General features: G+C 39.3%; 1 protein-coding gene across 1 annotated transcript in view; it reads right to left on the reverse strand.

Annotated features, from left to right (window-relative positions):
* ARHGEF38 (Rho guanine nucleotide exchange factor 38) overlaps positions 1-18,951 on the reverse strand; it is a 139,303-nt gene that overhangs the window by 60,497 nt on the left and 59,855 nt on the right. Inside the window, exon 3 of the mRNA XM_065907088.1 lies at positions 8,971-9,094. Coding sequence (XP_065763160.1) covers positions 8,971-9,094 — 124 coding nt within the window. The remainder of the gene's footprint in view (positions 1-8,970; positions 9,095-18,951) is intronic.

The following is an 18,951-nucleotide window of genomic DNA, read 5'->3' on the forward strand; positions in this document are numbered from 1 at the left end:
CCATGACCACAGTTGCGACCAGTGCCATGGAGGACAATATCATAATTGTGCTGGGGTCTTTCAAAGGAAAGGCTATTCCATCACTGACAGTGTAACAGATGGGCAGGATAAACTGGGGAGCAATAGTAGGCAGTAGAGATGGACAGTATGTAATATGTAATAAGACCTATGTTAGGAAGAACTAGGGCTCCCTTATAACTGTGTCTAGAATTAGTGATGCCATTTGGAGAAACTCAGGCTCTTAGCTTTTTCATCTGAACAGTGAGATGGTTGGATTGGAGTGGGGCTTCCCTGGTGAGTCAGATGGTAAAGAATCTGCCTGGAATGCAGGAGACCTGGTTTTGATCTCTGGGTTGGGAAGACCTCATGAAGGGAATGGTAACCCACTTCAGTATTCTTCCCTGGAGAATTCCAGGGACAGAGGAGCCTGGTGGGCTACGGTCCATGGGATTGCAGAGTTGGATAAGACTGAACGACTACACTTTCTTTTCAAATATTAGTCTAGCACTAACACTCAAGGATAAAGCTATTTATTTTGATAATAACTCAAGGTCTCTTCCTGAACCTTTTTGACTTCCTGGATACCTTAACTCCACATTGGGGTTTTTACAACAATTCACACATTAAGGAAACACTGGTTCTCTGAGCATTGAAAGTTAAAAGGTTTCCACTGTGTAGGTTGGGAAAAGATACAATAACTTTTCCCTCCTCAGGATTGATAATGCTAAGGACCGCATTCTTAGACCAACCTATGTCTCCCCATTTATCCACCTTGTTAAATACCTCTCTTGAGAATGCTTGCCTCTGCTACTTGCTCTTCACCACCTACCTATGGAATAATGTGTGTGTAAAATGAGATCATGAGGTATAGGAGAAGTCACTGGGAAAGGTTTCTATTTCCCCCAAATGAAAAAAGCCAGAGCGGGAGGTGGTTTTGCTCTTATTACCTGCAGGAAGTGTGCTTAGCAGTAGAGTAACCATCTTGAGGCCATGAAGCCAAACACCAGAAGTTAAGTGGGAAGGAAAAAGTTGGAAGTAGCCAGCAAGTGCTGTCTCTGTTCTAGACTATTGAGTTATGGATTTCTTGTTACATGAGGGGAAAAAGTCCTTTTGGTGAAGGTTCTATTCCAGGCAGGCAAGGGCAGTCCTCACTGATCAAGCGCCTTGCCCCAGCACGGAGGTGGCAGGGATGGAGGCAGTGTCAGGGCACGGATCTGGCTCCCTCCAAAGGCTACGTTCTTGCCAGGCTCTTGTACCCCTCAAGTGTGGCATCCCTGCTGACAGCTTCTCCTTCTGGCTTCCTCACAGTTGGGAGAGTATTCAGGGACTCACAGCACCCTTACACTCACAGGGTGTAGGACTTCTGTGTGTATTCTGTACAATATCTGACTTTTCACAACTCCTTTCAAGTCTAATGGCACAACTCAGCCACTGACCCCCCAGGAGCCAGCTCCACATTGTAGAACTTCACTTTCTCCCCAGAGAACAGAACTATAGAACTTGTTACTAAGCCCTCCCGGTTTTCTTTTTATTATGAGAAATAAGTCCTGGTAGACCTGGGGCCCAACCCTGACCTCACTCAGGGGACCGGAGGTCCAACTTTTGCCTTGTATCCTGGTGACTGCCTCCTGCTGCTTTTTCCTTTCCTCTGTGGATTTGTGTGTATTTGACCTTGAATGCTGCCCCCCCCCCCACCTTTTTTTCTGTCCTGTTCTCTGAAGCTGACAGCTTTCTTGTCACTGACAGTATTTGGAATAAAACGCCCTGACCTTTTGCTGCTGTGTCTGGGTCTCCATCCACCTGCTGGCCTCACATATCCCACTGAGCAGGGGTGAAGCTCCCAAACCTGCCCTCACTGGTCAGGATGAACAAGGCCAGGCCTTTCCATGTTCTGAGTAACACACACACACACACACACACACACACACACACACACACACGTGCAATATAATAGTACCAGAACAGTGATTCAGGTGAACTATGTGGCATCTCCCACACAGCATCATTGTCAATGGCTAATCTCTTTTCACAGAATCACAGCTAAGGGCACAGATTCCTGCTTCAGGGACACACAAGAGACACAGCTTTAGGAGAACAAAGGACCGCCACAGAGTAACGGGGCTTCAGCCACTCCATCTTCAAAGAACAGAAAGCTCTATACTGTCTTTGTCTCCAAGGATAAACTCACCCTGAGGAAAAAGCATCTGAGAAACTGTAATTCTTATACCACACGCTTCTGTCGGCTCTGGTTCTCTTTACCGTGTGTGTGAAGTAAGCAGAGAAAGTAACCTCAAACATGTTCATAACTCAGTCTTTTAAAAATACTTTGAAACATTACAACATTGTTGAAAATGTATAGAGGAGGACACAGACCTGTTTTGGTTCTCTGTCACTATGTAACAAACCACCCCAAAATTTAGTGCCTTAAGAGGAGCGACCATTTGATCTTCTCTCCTGATTCTGTGGGTTGGCAGGTATCAGCTCAGTGGTTCTGCTTTACTGGAGGTTTGCTGGGGCTGCAGTCATTCAGAGGCTTAACTGGCTGGATGGTCTGAGGTGGCTCATTCCCAAGTCTGGGTGCCTTGGCAGGGAGGCTGGGACAGTGGGACCCCTTTCTCACTAGATGGTCTCAGGTCTAATCTTTCTCCATGTGATATGCCACTAGGGTAGTTGAATTTCTTAAATGGCAGGCTCCCTAAATCAACAAAATGTAGAAATGTCCAGTTTTCTTAAGGCTATGCCAACCTTAAGACTTTGGCACAGGGTCTCTTCCTATGCATTGTATTAGCTGATGACTCTCAGGGCCATCTAAAGTCATTATGGGACCAGACTGCATGGCAGTGTGAATTCCAGAAGGCACAGTTCCTTGAGGACCACCTACTGCAATTGCTGTTCACTTTATCAAACGTGGAAATGATACTTGCTATCTCAAACCATCCTCGGCAGGAGGAAACATGTTGCCATAGTATCAAGATAGATAAATTAACACACATATTGGGAACACCTGGAAACCACACACGCCCATGAATCTTTGAAAAACAAGATCCGGATCTCTAAAAAGTTCACATTTTGTATATAAGAAATCAAGCTTTGTGAATGGGTGGGTATGTTTACTATTCTCAGGATCATAACAAGTTAGTAACATGCATTGGCCACTGATGAAGGATGGGGACTGGTTATCATTATATACATTATTTTATTTAATCTTCATAAATTCTCTATGGGGTAGGTGTTATTGTTCAATGGGGCTTTGCGACTTGCCTACAAGCCCACATCTAGCAACCGCTGAGCCTGGATATAAACTAAATCAACCTGAGATCGCAGCCTGTGTGTTCTTCAACTCTGCACTGTCACTTTACTTGTTTGGTCCTTGTTCACTATTCATTTGTTACAAAATGACCTTTAAGTGGAAACAAGAGTCACTTCTCACACTCCCATCCCTAAAAATTTCAAACCCATTTCCTATCTAGGCAGCCTGCCTAAGACAAGATTTTAAAATCCAGTTTCTGTCTCGGCACTATAGTCCAGACAATTTCCCAGAGTTCTCAGATCTACAAACATGTGCTTCTCTGTGCTTAAAGTTGAACCTCATCCAAATCCCAAGTTTTTTTTTTTTTTTTTTTTTTTTTTTTGAGTAAAGCGCTCCTGGCTTATCTATGTATCAGGAAAGTTTCTCTTTTGGCACTAGAACTGTGAATCACAAAACTCTTTTTGTGCCATCTAAGGACAAAGAAATGGAACAGCTGTGCTTTTCATTTTGTGGCAACATGATTTGGATATCTCACCCCAAATCAGTTTACTTTTTGGAATGCAAAATGAAAGATTTAGTGATGGAAAGTGCCAGTGAACTCCATTGATGTGGCTACTTGTACTCCTTGTCACTATGCTCCAGTCACCTTGAACTGCTGTCCTTTACAAGACCTTCCCATACTCTTCCTCCTTGAGGCCTCTGTGCTATGTCATTTGAGAAGTCTTTTGCTCAAATCTCCATCTTTGTAAATTGAAGTCCTTGCTTAAAAGCCACCTTCCAAATCAAGTTTTTCTTTATTATCTGAGCTGAATCAGATAATCTCTTCTCTGTATCTGTATTAGTTAGCTATTGTTGCAGGAAATCACCCCCCTTCCCCGCCCCAAGAAAATTTTAAAGGCTTAAAACAACACTATTTATTTGCTCATGCTTCTCCAGGTTGATGATATGAGTAGAGCTCAGCTGGGATGGCCTGTCTCCTTGTGGTGTTAATGGGATTTATTGATAGGTTTGCAGTCTGCATGAAGTCAGCTGGCCAAGGAGGGCCTGACTCACATGTTCAAGGCCTTGACTGTGTTGACTGGCATGACTGGGTTGTTTGAAACTTCTCTCTCCCTGAACAGACAGTGACTGTCACAAGGCCATTATAGAATATCACTTTGCCACATTTTATTGGTCAAAGAAAGTCATGAAGCCAGGCCAGATATAAAGGGTAGGGAAATTAAAATTATGCCTCAACTCTTTCTTTTCAACTATGTTCTTACTGGTTTACTTTTTATTTTCATAAATTTTCTATAATCTTCCTCAGTATTGCAATGTATCATTAGTAAACTTGAAATTGTGAACAACTTCAGTTGGCTTTTCTCTGCAAACCATTATATTTTAAGCATTGTGAATTAATTTTATGTTTTTTAGGAAAGTTGCAAAAATAGTACCAGTCGTTTTCAAATATCCCTCACTCATATTCCCCAATATTCCATTAACATAGTACAAAAGGAAATGACATTTGCTTTAATACTATTAACTAAAAACTTTACTTGGAATTTTGACACTAGTGGTATTTCACCATTCTAGTCTATACAGGCTCCCACTTGCATTTATTTGTTACTCCTCGTTAGTCTTCTGCCAGTCTTTAAGAGTTCCTCCTCAGTCTTAGAATGTCTTTAATGACCTTGGCATTTTCGAACCGTATTCAACAGTTATTTTCAGTGTCTTTCTTTGAATTTGCTACTGTCTAACGTTTTCTACTGATTGGACGTGATTGCACATCTTTTTGTACAAAAGGACCACAGGTGTGACGTGGTCCCCTATGTCACAGGCTCATGATATGAATGTGTGTTATTTCCTGGGACTGTTGACCTTGATCACTCACTTGGTTAAGATACTCTTTGCCTGGTTTCTCACTGAAAAGTTACTATCTTTCCCTTTGAAGTTAATACTTATGTTGGAGACACTTTGAAACTATGAAAATATATTTCTCCTCAAACTTCCACTCCTTAAATCTGGCATCACCCAGTGGAGTCTTCTATGATAATTATGATGATGACTGTAGTTTTTACCTAATGGCGATTTAAAAGTTTCCTCTTTCCTTTATATTTATTCACTGAAATTTAAGTAAGGAAGAGTTTTCCTTTCTCATTTATTCATATCAGTATGGACTCTGTTTTATTCTATACTTAAAATCTAATACTAGCATTATATATTTGGCTGCTCAAATATATAAACCATAATACTTTTAATTGTGAAAATACTTTCCTCCTAACACAGAGGCACCTCATAAGCTCAGAGAAAATTCTACTAAATATAAGAGATTAAAATTCAGGTTATATATCTCTCTATATTAAAATATGTAAATATTTGAGCTTAAATATTTTCAAAGTTCTTATCTTCTTGCTTCCATTTTCTTTTCTCTCTTTTTGCGAAGTAAAACTCATCAAACAAGTTGTTTCTATTTGTGATTTTTAAATATTTTTCTAGATGTTGTAAAATTTGGTATAGGGTACATAACTTTATCTGACTAAATAGAAGTTCTACCAAAAGCTTCTTTTCATAATTCAAGTCTTCCAAAATACAATTATAAAGTTTCACAATTAAATCTGTTACACAATATGATCCCTCATTGTTTAATTATCTTTCAGTTAATTCCTTGTTTCCATAGGGATAAATTTTGTTTTCAGTAATTGTAATTGTGAAGACTAACAAACTGAAGTTACTTTTTCCATCTGTTTGTTGAATATCTTAATTAGAGACTTCTAACTGATCTTGAACAAAATGCAGTTTCTAAAAGCTAGTTAGTGACCAACACCAAAAAAAGTGTGCATATTCTCTGAATATTATATATAGTTCACTTCAATTTTATATATGTAAAACTGCATGTGAACTTTGACTACAGTTACCATTTCAATTAATAGAGTATCACAGGTATATTACATATGCACCACAATATTTCTGTTCCAGAGATTTCTTCCTTTAGTAAAAAGCATTATTTTACTGTGATGCTCCACTAAAATATGTATTCATATGATAATTTACATTAACATATTGCATTTTCTGAATTAAAGTTCATAGTAGCATTTACAATATGGTCAGAAAATTCACCTTTGACACAAATGGCCTCCACTTTCTACACGTATTTCATTTGCATCTAATCTTTCATTCTCTGCGTATCCCTCTAAACCCATTGACTGTCATTCTAGGGGCTTCATGCCTCCCACTAGCCCTGGCATAGGGCATAAGCCACCCAGCATGGGTCATGACACAACTTGCTACTCTAAGCAGTGGCCGCAGGACTTGTAGCATCAAGTACCTCGCCCACCCCCACCAGAACAGGAAGCAGTTAGCTCTTGCTAGCTGTTCATGTCCAAAAGTCATCATTTTATCAGTCAATTCCTTGTGTGCTGTACTTCAAAGGAAGATATAAGTATCCTTGAGACTAGAAAAGGTTGGGAAAGAGAGACGAGTTCTCTTTCAGAGTTTACCACATGAGAACTCTTTCAAATGCACCTGACTCTTAACATTCTGCCAAGAGAAGCCATGTCAGAGATTAAAGTGTGATGAAGAGGTCTTACCAAATCTCTGTGGTGCAACTATAAATAACGATCATCCTTAAAAAATGAGGAAGTCCAGGACAAATGCTGCACTGGACTGGATGCTTGAACAGACTAAAACCAAGATGTTCTAAACAAATCAGAATACAAGACTCTTTACACACGGAATTATTTTTGATTCCAGCAAATACAACCAACTCCTACATTTTGTTTGTGCTTTTCCCATATTTCCCTTGAATCTGACACCTATTTTTTATTCTCAGTGTATCCACCTTAGCCTAGCTGCTTCTTACCACATGGCTACATTATCCATGACTTGTTTACTGGTCTCGGACTCATTTTCTCTTTCTATCCATTCTTTTCATACCTGCCATAGTTTCTTTTCTCCAGAAACTTTTGTGTCTTATCACATCCTTGCTGAAAAATCTTTTAATGGCTCCTCATTACCTGCAGAGTAAATTCCAAAATTTGATTCCAGGTACAGCTGGTCCCTGTTCTACACTTAACAGATTCATTTCTCCCTCCTCCCTTATGGAATCCTTCACTCCAACTCAGCTTGGTCACTCACCATTTCCTAAACACACTTGGCACTTGCTGTCCATGGTTTTGTTCACACTATTATTTCCACTTATTCTTCTCAACATGGACCTCACTTGCTGAAATCTGACCTAATACTTTAAGCCCAAGCAACATTTTCAAGAATTCTCTAATTCCCCATATAAATGTATTCTCTTTATGGCCTGAAGTTCTGCAGTATATAATGGGGACATTTAATCACAAGAAATGATAATTAAAACCTGTCTGTGGGCAAATATTTTTAAGTGGGCTGGCCTTTTGACATGTAAAACACTACAAATGGCCTCCTTTGTATAAGATCAGTCTTGCTTATTAAACTTTGGATCTTCCTTAAATATGAAACAAGATCAATTTCATGACATTTTTCCATTGTGTGTGCATGCTAAGTCGCTTCAGTCGTGTTCAACTCTTTAAGACCCTATGGACTGTAGCCCTTCAGACTCCTCTGTCCATGGGATTCTCCAGGCAAGAATATTGGAGTGGGTTGCCATATCCTCCTCTGGGGGATTTTCCAGACCCAGGGATCAAACCTGCATCTCCTGCAGCTCCAGCATTGCAGGCAGATTCTTTTACCACTGAGCTACCTGCGAAGCCCCATTAACAAAGACATAATGAGGGGGAATAAAATATAAGGTGTGAGTGTGTGTGTGTCTCAAAGGAAGGATGCATATCAAACTGATAATAATGGTTATTTAAGGGGATGCTTATTGCGGTGGTGGGTTGAATTACACTGTATACTCCCAAATTGTTTTAATATTTTGTAATGAGCATATATTAACTATTTTGTGTGAAACAGAAAAAATGATTACAGCACATTAAAAACAAATTTTGGGCCTATATGGCACTGTGTCTGTGGTATCTTGGTTGTAGCAATCGCCTTCAAGTAGCTCACAGCACAGTATGCCTTTGAAGCTCCTAAGAATCCTGGTATATGCTACTGCTAATAGATATTCCTTAGGTGATTTGACACATAAATGCCCAATGAATGGAGAATATAGAGGAAACAAAAATTTGACCCAACACTTTTCCAGTGATTTTTCTGTGATTTTTTTCAAAATCTTATCAGAATAAGAAAATAATCTATGACTTTGTGAGAGCAGAAACATATTTGAAAAGCAAACAATATAGAGAAAATGGAAAAGTAGTTGTTAAATTGTTTTAATAATCATGTAACCTCTCCTTGCAAATGTTACAATCCCCAAATGGGTGGATTCCTAGTCATAAGATGAATAAGAGACATTGTGATTAAAATCAGTAAAGCTTTTAAAGTTTTTAAATGTTTAATTCTTTAAGAATCAAGTAACTGTTAGCCATAAAACTAAATAAGAGAACATCTGGAAAGCAAAGAGGTTGAAAGATTGGAGATTAAAAAAGCAAATGGGGTGCTTAGTGATACTGAGGGACTTTAGCAAATGAATATAAACCCATGTGAAAATAAATACAGAGTGTGTGTGATTACAATGAGCCCTAAGATGCGTTTAGCATTTATATATCTCCTGGGAAGCTTGGTGAGTCAGAAACATAAAACCAAAGCAATGGGAGGCTATTAAAATATTATTTCCTGTTGTACTGGAGAACTTGAGAAGAGAGTAAACATACCGATTACTTGCATGGCTGGTTCTACGTCTGTCGTGGCCTCTTCCAACAATGACAGCAGCTTGGCTGATATCTGATGCACCGATTCAATGTTGCTAAACAAGCTATCCACATCCAGCCGATCAACCTGAAGAAACACAAACGCTGAGCTCCGGCTGATGGAGAGAGAGATGCCCGCTATTTAAGACGTGTCCTCCCGCTAAACAGTAAGCGTTTTATATGCCAGCCCATGCTGCTTTCATCAGCTGCTCCTGTAAACATTCTTATTTGGGATTCCTATAGCAAATGTGCAGCTTTTCATGCAAGAGATTGGGATGGTGCATCTGTTATTCCCTTCCTCTTTTTCTTTATTTTGACTTAATTTTAATGAGTTGAGTATATGCCTACATATCCCCCTGTAGGAACCAAAGTGTGAAGAAGATTTGGGCTCCATAATTGGTATTTTATTAATTGCCGTCTATGAGGGTATGTATGAGTACATGTGAATTTAGAACATTTTACTGCTTATGCAGCAGAAGTCAGACCTTACTCTAGGCAAGTGACTATTTTCAAAGTTGTTTTAAAACCACAGATGTTCTGAAAGTGATGACAAGTAGATGTGCTGAGTTGTTTCCTGCTTTCTTTCCTTAAAAGAAATGTGAATGGAAATCTTCACCAAATATGTTCTACTAATGAAAGATTCATCATATTTTATAAATTCATGCACACCTTCAAAAGGGTTTCTCAGGTGGCACTAGTGGTGAAGAATCTGCCTGCCAACGCAGGAGATGCAGGTTTGATGCCTGGGTCCGGAAGATTGCCTGGAGAAAGAAATGACAACCCACTCCAGTATTCTCACCTGGAAATTTCTATAGACAGAGGAGCCCGGCAGGCTATAATCCTTGGGGTTGCAAAGAGTCGGACACAACTGAGTGACTAATTTATTCATTCTTTTACTAAATAATTCCTGAAGTCCTTTTATGTACCAAGAATTGCAATGGAGGCCAATCTCTGTCACAGGAATTGGGTGATTAGTAAGGGATGGCCAATGATTCTAACCTATCCAGGAAGAGCAAGATGAGCTATGTGCCAGATTTTCCTGAAGCCTACTCAAAATCTTTTTGTTGATTTTAAACCAGATCTCATTTCATAATCAAACAGCATCTTGGTTCAGGCTCCACTGGGCTGCCACAGGGAAAAGGAGCAGATGTATTTTATTCATGGTTTATTTTACACAAGGAATAGGTGGATAACTGAGTCATCGATAGTCAAATCACGGAGAAGCTTAAAAGATGAAAAACAGAATTACTGGTTCAAAACAAGGTTGACAAAATTAGGGGTGAGAGAGAGACAGCAAGTTCACCTAAGGATCAGAAGAAAAAAAGTCAAGAAATGAAGGGAATTTGGGAACAGGATATAGAATAAGAGACAGACCTGGAAGAATTCTTGGAAATGAAGGCCAACAATTGCCACTTCTTTTCATTGCTTTCAACATTAGTTTCTTCTGTGAGTTAAGAAGCAACAGTTAGAACTGGACTTGGAACAACTGTTTCAAAAGTGGAGAAGGAGTATCACAAAGCTGTATATTGTCACCCTGCTTATTTAACTTACATGCAGAGTACATTGTGCAAAATGCCAGGCTAGATGAATCACAAACTGGAATCAAGATTGCTGGTAGAAATATCAATAACCTCAGATATGCAGAGGATACCCCTCTAATGGTAGAAAGTGAAGAGGAACTAAAGAGCCTCTTGATGAGGGTAAAAGAGGAGAGTGAAAACACTGGCTTAAAACTCAACATTAAAAAAAAATGAACATCATGGTATCTCATCCTATCACTTCATGGCAAATATTAAAAGTGGAAATAGTGACAGATTTTATTTTCTTGGGCTCCAAAATCACACAGACAGTGACTTCAGCCATGAAATTAAAAGATGCATGATCCTTGGAAGGAAAGCTATGACAAACCTAGACAGCATATTCAAAAGCAGAAATATCACTTTGCCAACAAAGGTCCATATTGTCAAAGCTATGGTTTTTACAGTAGTCCTGTACGGATGTGATTGCTGGACCATAAAGAAGGCTGAGTGCCAAAGAATTGATATTTTTAAGCTGTGGTGTTGGAGTAGACTCTTGAGAGTCCTTTGGACAACAAAGAGATCAAATCAGACAATCTTAAAGGAAATAAACCCTGAATATTCATTGGAAGGACTGATGCTGAAGCTCCAATTCTTTGGTCACCTGATGCAAAGAGCTGACTCATTGGAAAAGACTCTGATGCTGGGAAAGATTGAAGGCAGGAGGAGGAGGGGCCGACAGTGGATGAGATGGCTGGATGGCATCACCGACTCAGTGGATGTGAATTTGAGCAAACTCTAGGAGATAGTGGAGGACAGGAAAGCCTGGCATGCTGCAGTCCATGGAGTTGCAAAGAGTAGGACATGACTTAGCAACTGAACAACAACAGTTTCTTCAGGTGTGTTGGATCTATTTAGGAGGCAGGGAGGAGGCAGGCTCCTCATTTTTTATCTCATCATTTTTTGGACATCGATCCCATTCTTGAAACCTTGTTCCCCAACTGGATATGGATATTAGTTTGATCAGGATGAAAGTGAAAGCCATTCAGTCCTGTCTGACTCTTTGTGACCCCATGGACTCTACAGTCCATGAAATTCTCCATGGACTTTCACAGAGTCCATGAAATACTGGAGTGAGTAGTAGCCTTTCCCTTCTCCAGGGGATCTTCCCAACCCAGGTTGCAGGTGGATTCTTTACCAGCTGAGCTACTAGGGAAGCCCAAGTTGAGCAGGATGTTCTGGTATTAAACATGAAACCAATACTACATATTGCACCTTGCTTAAAATTTTGTGACTATGTCAGTTGCCTCCTACGGAATATATTCTGGCTGGATATATGGATTTCAACCATCTTGGGAAATTCCTCACCTTACTATCATTAGTCTGGTCCTCAAGAAAACTATAAGACAGGGCACACATGGCTGTTCTGCCTAATATCTATGGATTTTCAAGACTTTATTTTATATTAGTAAGTATGTTTAGTATTATACAAAATATCTAAAAGGCAGATAACAATCATATGACTTTTTGTTAATTATAACTTTAAATGACACATATCTCTTGAGTACCACTGATTTAACACATTCTTTTCTATGTATCGAGCACTAATTAAATCACAAAGGCATAACTTTGCATAGTGCAAAATATGTTTTACAAAAGTTCTGTATGAGTCAATTTTTTCTAGATTGATGGATTCTAGATGTGCTAGTTTGGGTAAACTCTGGGAGTTTGTGATGGACAGAGATACCTGGCATGCTGCGATTCATGGAGTCACAAAGAGTCGGACACAGCTGAGTGACTGAACTGAACTGAACTGAGATGTGCTAGTTTAACATTCTGTAAAATCATATTTTGAAATGAATCCTTCTAAAGTATCAAATTTCATCCCTAATTTACTTGTTTTATAAGGAAGTATTTCATATAGTGTACCCAATTATTTGACCATAAAAAAGGCTGATGCTAAAGAATTGATGCTTTCAAATTGTGGTGCTGGAGAAGACTCTTGAGAGTCCCTTGGACAGCAAGGAGGGCAAACCAGTCAATCCTAAAGGAAATCAACCTTGAATGTTCATTGGAAGGACTGATGCTAAAACTGAAGTTCTAATCATTTGGCTTCCTGATGTGAAGAGCTGACTTAGTGGAAAAGACCCTGATGCTAGGAAAGATTGACGGCAAGAGGAGAAGAGGGCGACAGAGGATGAGATGGTTGGATGAGATGGTTGGATGGCATCACCGACGCCATCACTCAATGGACGTGAGTTTGAGCAAGCTCCGGGAGTTGGTGATGGACAGGGCCGTCTGGCATGCTGCAGTCCATGAGGGTCGCAAAGAGTCGGACACACCGAGCAACTGAACAACAACAACAACCTCACTGTTATTTCATTTATTTGGGGGTCTTCATCCTGAAGAACATAAAGTGCTTCATATTTATTATTTCCTATATTGTTCCAACCTCTCTGTAAAATATGAATCAGTGTGAAAACAGGGAAATTCATGCAGAGTGAAGAGAGTTACCATGCCCCAAATTATGACGTTCAAGACAGAGTTTGAGCTGGAAATTGACCTTTTATTTCTATGCCACAGTCCATGACCAGCAATTACAAATAATAGACTACTTCATCATCTCTGTTTGGATTTTTTAGCTTGAAGTTTTCACCAATTTGTCACCTCTACAATTTATTTCTCAAGGTCAGAATCTCACATATTTAATTTATATTTTAAATTCATTTAGTAAAGTTCTAACTCTGTATTCTGTCTACAATCTGAGCTTGATGCAATGAATTATAAATAACAAAAACATAAGGTTTGATTTCTTTTCTTTCTGAAGGATAGAAAGGATTAAAACATCAATTGGTACAGTTTCAATCACCAATATCAACATAGCCCATGGGGATATTATGAATCATGAGATGAATTCACATTTAGTCTCTACTATGCCAAGGAACAAACAAATGTCTCATCCAAATAGGCTTTTAAAACTGGTAGATGATTTTATAATTACTGACGTAAGTTCAAGGAAGCATTTGTATACATTTATTATTTACTAGAAATGGGCAGTACTCAGCCTAGGCTGAGTTATATTTTAAATGAAATAAAATTTACTTTTTTGATAAAGAGATTTAGTCTAAGTATACATTATTCTAAGCAAAGTCAATATAAAATCTTTTGAAAATACAAGACAGAAATATTAAAAGTCAGTGTTTTGGTGATAGTTTAATTTTTTGCTTCACAAAAGTATTCATAGGATATACTTCAAATATAAGTTCCCATTACATTTAAATAATTGCTGTATGTATGGTTGCATGTATATGCAAAACTCCTCAGTTATAAGTGTCTAAGTAAAAGAAAACACATCATTAAAATTTTCTCAATTCAGAGACTGTAATCATAGGTATAGAATTCCTTGTCACCACCAGCATCTTGTACTCACTCTTTTCAAAACTTACTTTGCATTTTCCCACATTCACATCCCAGCCCAAGCTCTTTCTTTTGCTCACAAAGACCTTGCCCTCATACCTTACAGCACTCTGTCCGTCGGAATTAAATACGGTAATGGGAGTATTTGTCCAGTAGTTTTGCTCAGCTCCCTGTATTTTCTGCTGCTTCTGGGAGAAGCCATAGTTCCCCATTTCTACCTGATCTGGTGGAATTGTCAGTCCTGGTGCCTGCCTCTGCCCAACTCCCTCCAGAGGTGAGCATGTGACCCACTGCCCATAGCAATTTGCCTAGGATGGCAGGTTCCTAAGCAGAGCCAGTGAGAATCTTCACTGATTTTTAATCAATGGTTGTTGGGAAATGGAAGGGCCTATATTACCAGCCCTAAGAATATAAGTTTCTGTCTTCAACAGTCATCTTTGTGGAGAACTTGACTGCTGCAAAGTCAACACAGAGATGGAAACTAAATCTGACGTCATCGTGTTAGCTCCTGTATCTACCTTGCCTAAAGCAAGACATCCTTATTATAGAAACTGATGAGCTGCTTTTTAAAATTCAAGCTAGTTGGAATTTTGTTTCCTGTAACTAACAGGGGACTAATACATTTCCGTTTATTCAGAAGTGAGCCAGAATCTCACTTCCTCTAAGAAATCTTTCCTGCTCCCTTGGTTAGAATTAACCTCTCCCTCTCCTGAGCTACCATGACTCTTGTTCTGATGACCCAGTGCTTATATTGAAGCCCATTTTATATTTAGGAGATATTTATTAATTTGTCTGTCTTTATGTAAAAGCTGCGAGTTCCTCCAGGACATTTGTCTTCGTGAGTTATTTGAATGCCCCACTGTTTCTAATACAGTGCTAGACTTCCACATAGTTACTCAATAAAAGTTTGACAATTTGATTTGAATTGAATCACTACAATTGAAATGATCTATTTTCTCTGTGGAAACCATCAACAAATATCCTTTTTCTCCATTCTCCTGGGCCTTGAGTCACAAGTATGAGGAGATCAAAATGGTTTAAAGAAAAGAAATCAAAATCATCTCATTTGGTTGTTCAAAATATCACATTTAGTGGATATTTTATAATTTTCTGCTAAATTTTATCTGCAAAGAAAACTGTTGTGCTCAGTTTGGCCATTACTAAACCTGGAACATTTGCTAACAAAGGCTACACTTCCCCCTTCATTTACAACTGGGAAATCCCTGTTTGATGTCTTCTATTTAACGAGCCTTGGAACACTCAACCTAAACATAGTCACAGACAGGAATAACCAAACCTCAGGTGTTGTGCAAACCCCAACCACAAACACCTTTAAAAGGGAACATTGAAAAGAAGTTGAGAAACAAACTCTTAAAAAATTTTTTTTCAGCAAAGTAGTTCATGTACACTGTAGAAAAATGATTGCTCTAGTGGCAAAGAACCTGCCTGCCAATGCAGGAGACATAAGAGGCATAGGCTTGATCCCTGCGACAGGAAGATCCCTTGGAGAAGAAATGGCAACCCACTCCAGTACTCTTGCCTGGAGAACCCCATGACCAGAGGAGACTGGCAGGCTACTGTCCATGGGGTCGCAAAGAGACAGATATGGCTGAAGCAACTTAGCACACACAGATAACTAAAAGAAAGAAAATGCGATTGCATGTAATTCTACCACACAGAAATAACCACTGGCAGTGTGAGGTATGTCCTGCCATATTGGTTTTCTCTCTGTTTGTGTACAACTGTACAAAAGATTTACATACTTTCAACCACGTTTTAAGTTGAGTTTTTTCAACTTAAGTATAATATGAACATCTTTTCATGTCATTTATGTTTCACAATTGCACTATTTTAAAAGTCAGCATTACATGGAAATACTGTAGTCTACTTAATCAGTCATTAAATCTTTGAAATCTAGATAGATTGCTATTTTCATTATTATAAGAAGCTCTTCTGGCTAAAACCATATTCACACACCCCTGATTATTTCCCTATGATAAATTTGTTAAGTGTAATTATTGAGCTAAAGTTATTAATATTCCTTAAGGCTTTCTAACAAGTCTTGGCAAATTATATTAGCAATTACATTGTTTTCTTCTGAAAGCCAATGAATTAAAAACCCACAGTTGGATATTACTGCCTTGACCTCAATGTGGAAATGTATTTTAAGCTTTTAATTTGATAATCAAAATCACACAACTTTAATGTTCAATGTATATATATACAACAGTTCTAGAAGAAGGAAGAAAATAAACAACATTGCTTTTGAGGACTATGGTGATTGCCACCATCCAAATGCTTCTCTGGAAATTGTTTCTAGAGAAGATTTCAATATTTCTATTTGATGTGGTTTGAGAATAAGTTTAGGTTCAATATGGGCTTCCCAGTTAGTAAAGAATCCACCTGCCAATGCAGGAGATGCAAGAGATGTGGGTTCAATCCCTGGGTTGGGAAGATCCCCTGGAGTAGAAATGGCAACCTGCTCCAGTATTCTTGCCTGGAAAATTCCATGGACAGAGGAGCCTGGTGGGCTACAGTCCATGGGTCACAAAAGAATCAGATACAACTGAGCGAACACACACACACACACACACACACACAGAGTAGGTTCAATATAAGGTCCAACTCTGGACCCTGTATTAGAGTTCATATAGAGGAAATCCACCTTGGACATCATCTGACTCAATCTCGGAAAACGTGGGTCCTATCTGTCCTTCCTATAAGCCAGTTCCATGCACAGCATTATGGTGAAGCCTGGACACAGTCACTAAATGAGTTTGCTTCATTATTAATGTTGAAAGCTAAAAGCCCAATGATATTAAGATTTTAACTGTTAACAGGTGAGAGTGGAAGAACAGTGAAAATGTATTAAAAACAACTCTAGGAAGCGGGGACCCAGTGGGGATGTTCTGAAAGGGAAGAACCAGGTCTAGTTTTATGTTTTGGTGAGGCAAGTGAGAAGAGGAAGCCTTGTGAGACAGAAACTGCAGCAAGTGGGGAAGGATGATGTTGGCAGAAGGCCCTGGCAACCGTGGGGCTGGGATAATTATCTAATTACGATGGCATTTACTCAGATGGTTGGCTTCTAGATTGCAAAGCTTTTCAGGGTAAACTAGCCATTATTTCATCAGGTTTCTCAAAACTACTGATTTGTATGTGTGAACTTTCCTGCTGTGAAACTAGACTCTAAACTGGCTAATTGAGTCAAACTGCAAGTTGAGTCGCTATCGCAGCTAGACAGCAAGCCTTTTCACTAATCTCGCAGTAAAATGCCCTAGTTACCTGACACCTGCCCAGAAACAGTCCCAGGCTGGGAGACATTCACGTGGAAAGGCCTGATCAGTGCAGAAAGTAAGGCTGGGACCCTGGGACAGACCCCTCAGGATGAGCCAGAGGAGGAGCAGAGCCAAGAGAGGTGAGTGAGGAGAGTCTTCATCAGACCAGAGACTGTGGTCAAATGTGAGAGCTTCTGGAGGCCTCTGACAAAGGAAGAGGATCGAGAAGTTCATCCCAAACTTTATTTTGACTAATAGCATGAAAGTAAGACGCTCAATTTGATATCTTGGATAAAAGGTGGAAAGTCAACCCACGGTTCCTGCTTTGTTTCTCGAATCTGCCTTAACTCAGGGACAGGCAGGAAAGAGTTACTTGATGGGGGCTGGAGGTGCTCTTCGGGCTTCCTATCCTTTCCTGCTCAGGATTTTATATAAAATGTTCAGAGGACAAATAATCCTGTGAGGAATAGCCGTTCTGAGTTGACAGTTCGTAAATTTTGTGACCCTTTAGAAAATCTTTAAAAGTATAAACACCGAGTTATATTGTGAAAACACAAGAGAAAATAATTTGAAAACTGTTTGAATCACTGAGGTTATTTTAAAAATATGTAGAATTTTTATGCACCAAATTATATTTAAGGGTTTCTTACTGAGCACAATTAATGGGGTAAACATTTTTGTGTTTCGATCACTTGAGTATTCATTGTGTGTGTGTATACTCTTATGTTTATCCTTTCTTCTCCCTGCACACTCAGACTCAGAGCTTATTAGGTATAAAAACCAACCAGTCAGAAACAACCAACCAAACAAACAAAATTATAATCTTTTCAACAGAACATCTATTTCCTTCAGATCTAATATCTGAAAGAAATCACTGATATTAGAAAGGACTGACTCAACATTGACCAATTAGTTCCCCCTTAATAACACAATTGCAGAGTTCTAATTTTCAAGAACAGAACCAAAGACCAGGAGCATCCGTCAAGCCAGGTGTAACAGGAAATGGTGGCTGACACCCTGCACACAGGCCAACCCTCAGGCATGTTCTGTACTGTGTCCTCGAGCTCCCAGTAGGACATGAGCCCCAAGTGGCCACAGAAGAAATCTGCTTACAAATGTTCCCTAACTTGTCCTCCTTTTCCTGGCTCATTTCTCATTCCTTTCCTGCCATTCCACGGGTCATCTCCCCAATAAACAACTTGTTCTAAAATCTTTCTATTGGAGTTATTTGAGGGAACCCAGTGTAAGATAGCGTGAGGTGGCCAGGGAATATTTTATTGAGTAAAGGCTTGAAGGAGGTGAAGGAGTAAGCTTTGAAGTTATCTTGGGGAAGAATATTTAAGGCAAAGAAAACAGCAAGAGCAAAGAGTTTGAAACAGTGGTGCCCCTGGCCTAAGGATCACCAAGAAGGCAAGAATGTGGAAATAGGTGAGTCAGAGAGAATGAAGGACTATCTCATGTAGCACCATGTAGGTCACATAAAAATGTTAGATTTTGTTAGTAAGATGAAAAGCCATTTTGGATGGCTTTGAGTAGAAGAGGGATGGGCTCTGACTAATATTTTTTAAAAATTACTGTTTGGTTGAAACAAGGATGGAGAAGAGTTTCATCAGAAGGCAGATATAATAATCTAGGTGGTTATTGATAGGGTCTAGAATCAGAATGGAAGTAAAGGAGGAGGTGAGAAGTGGTTTGATTTTGGGTACATTTTGAAGGCAGAGCTAATAGCATTTGCT

This window comes from Muntiacus reevesi, chromosome 16, assembly GCF_963930625.1.
Source record: "Muntiacus reevesi chromosome 16, mMunRee1.1, whole genome shotgun sequence".
Lineage (NCBI taxonomy): Eukaryota > Metazoa > Chordata > Mammalia > Artiodactyla > Cervidae > Muntiacus > Muntiacus reevesi.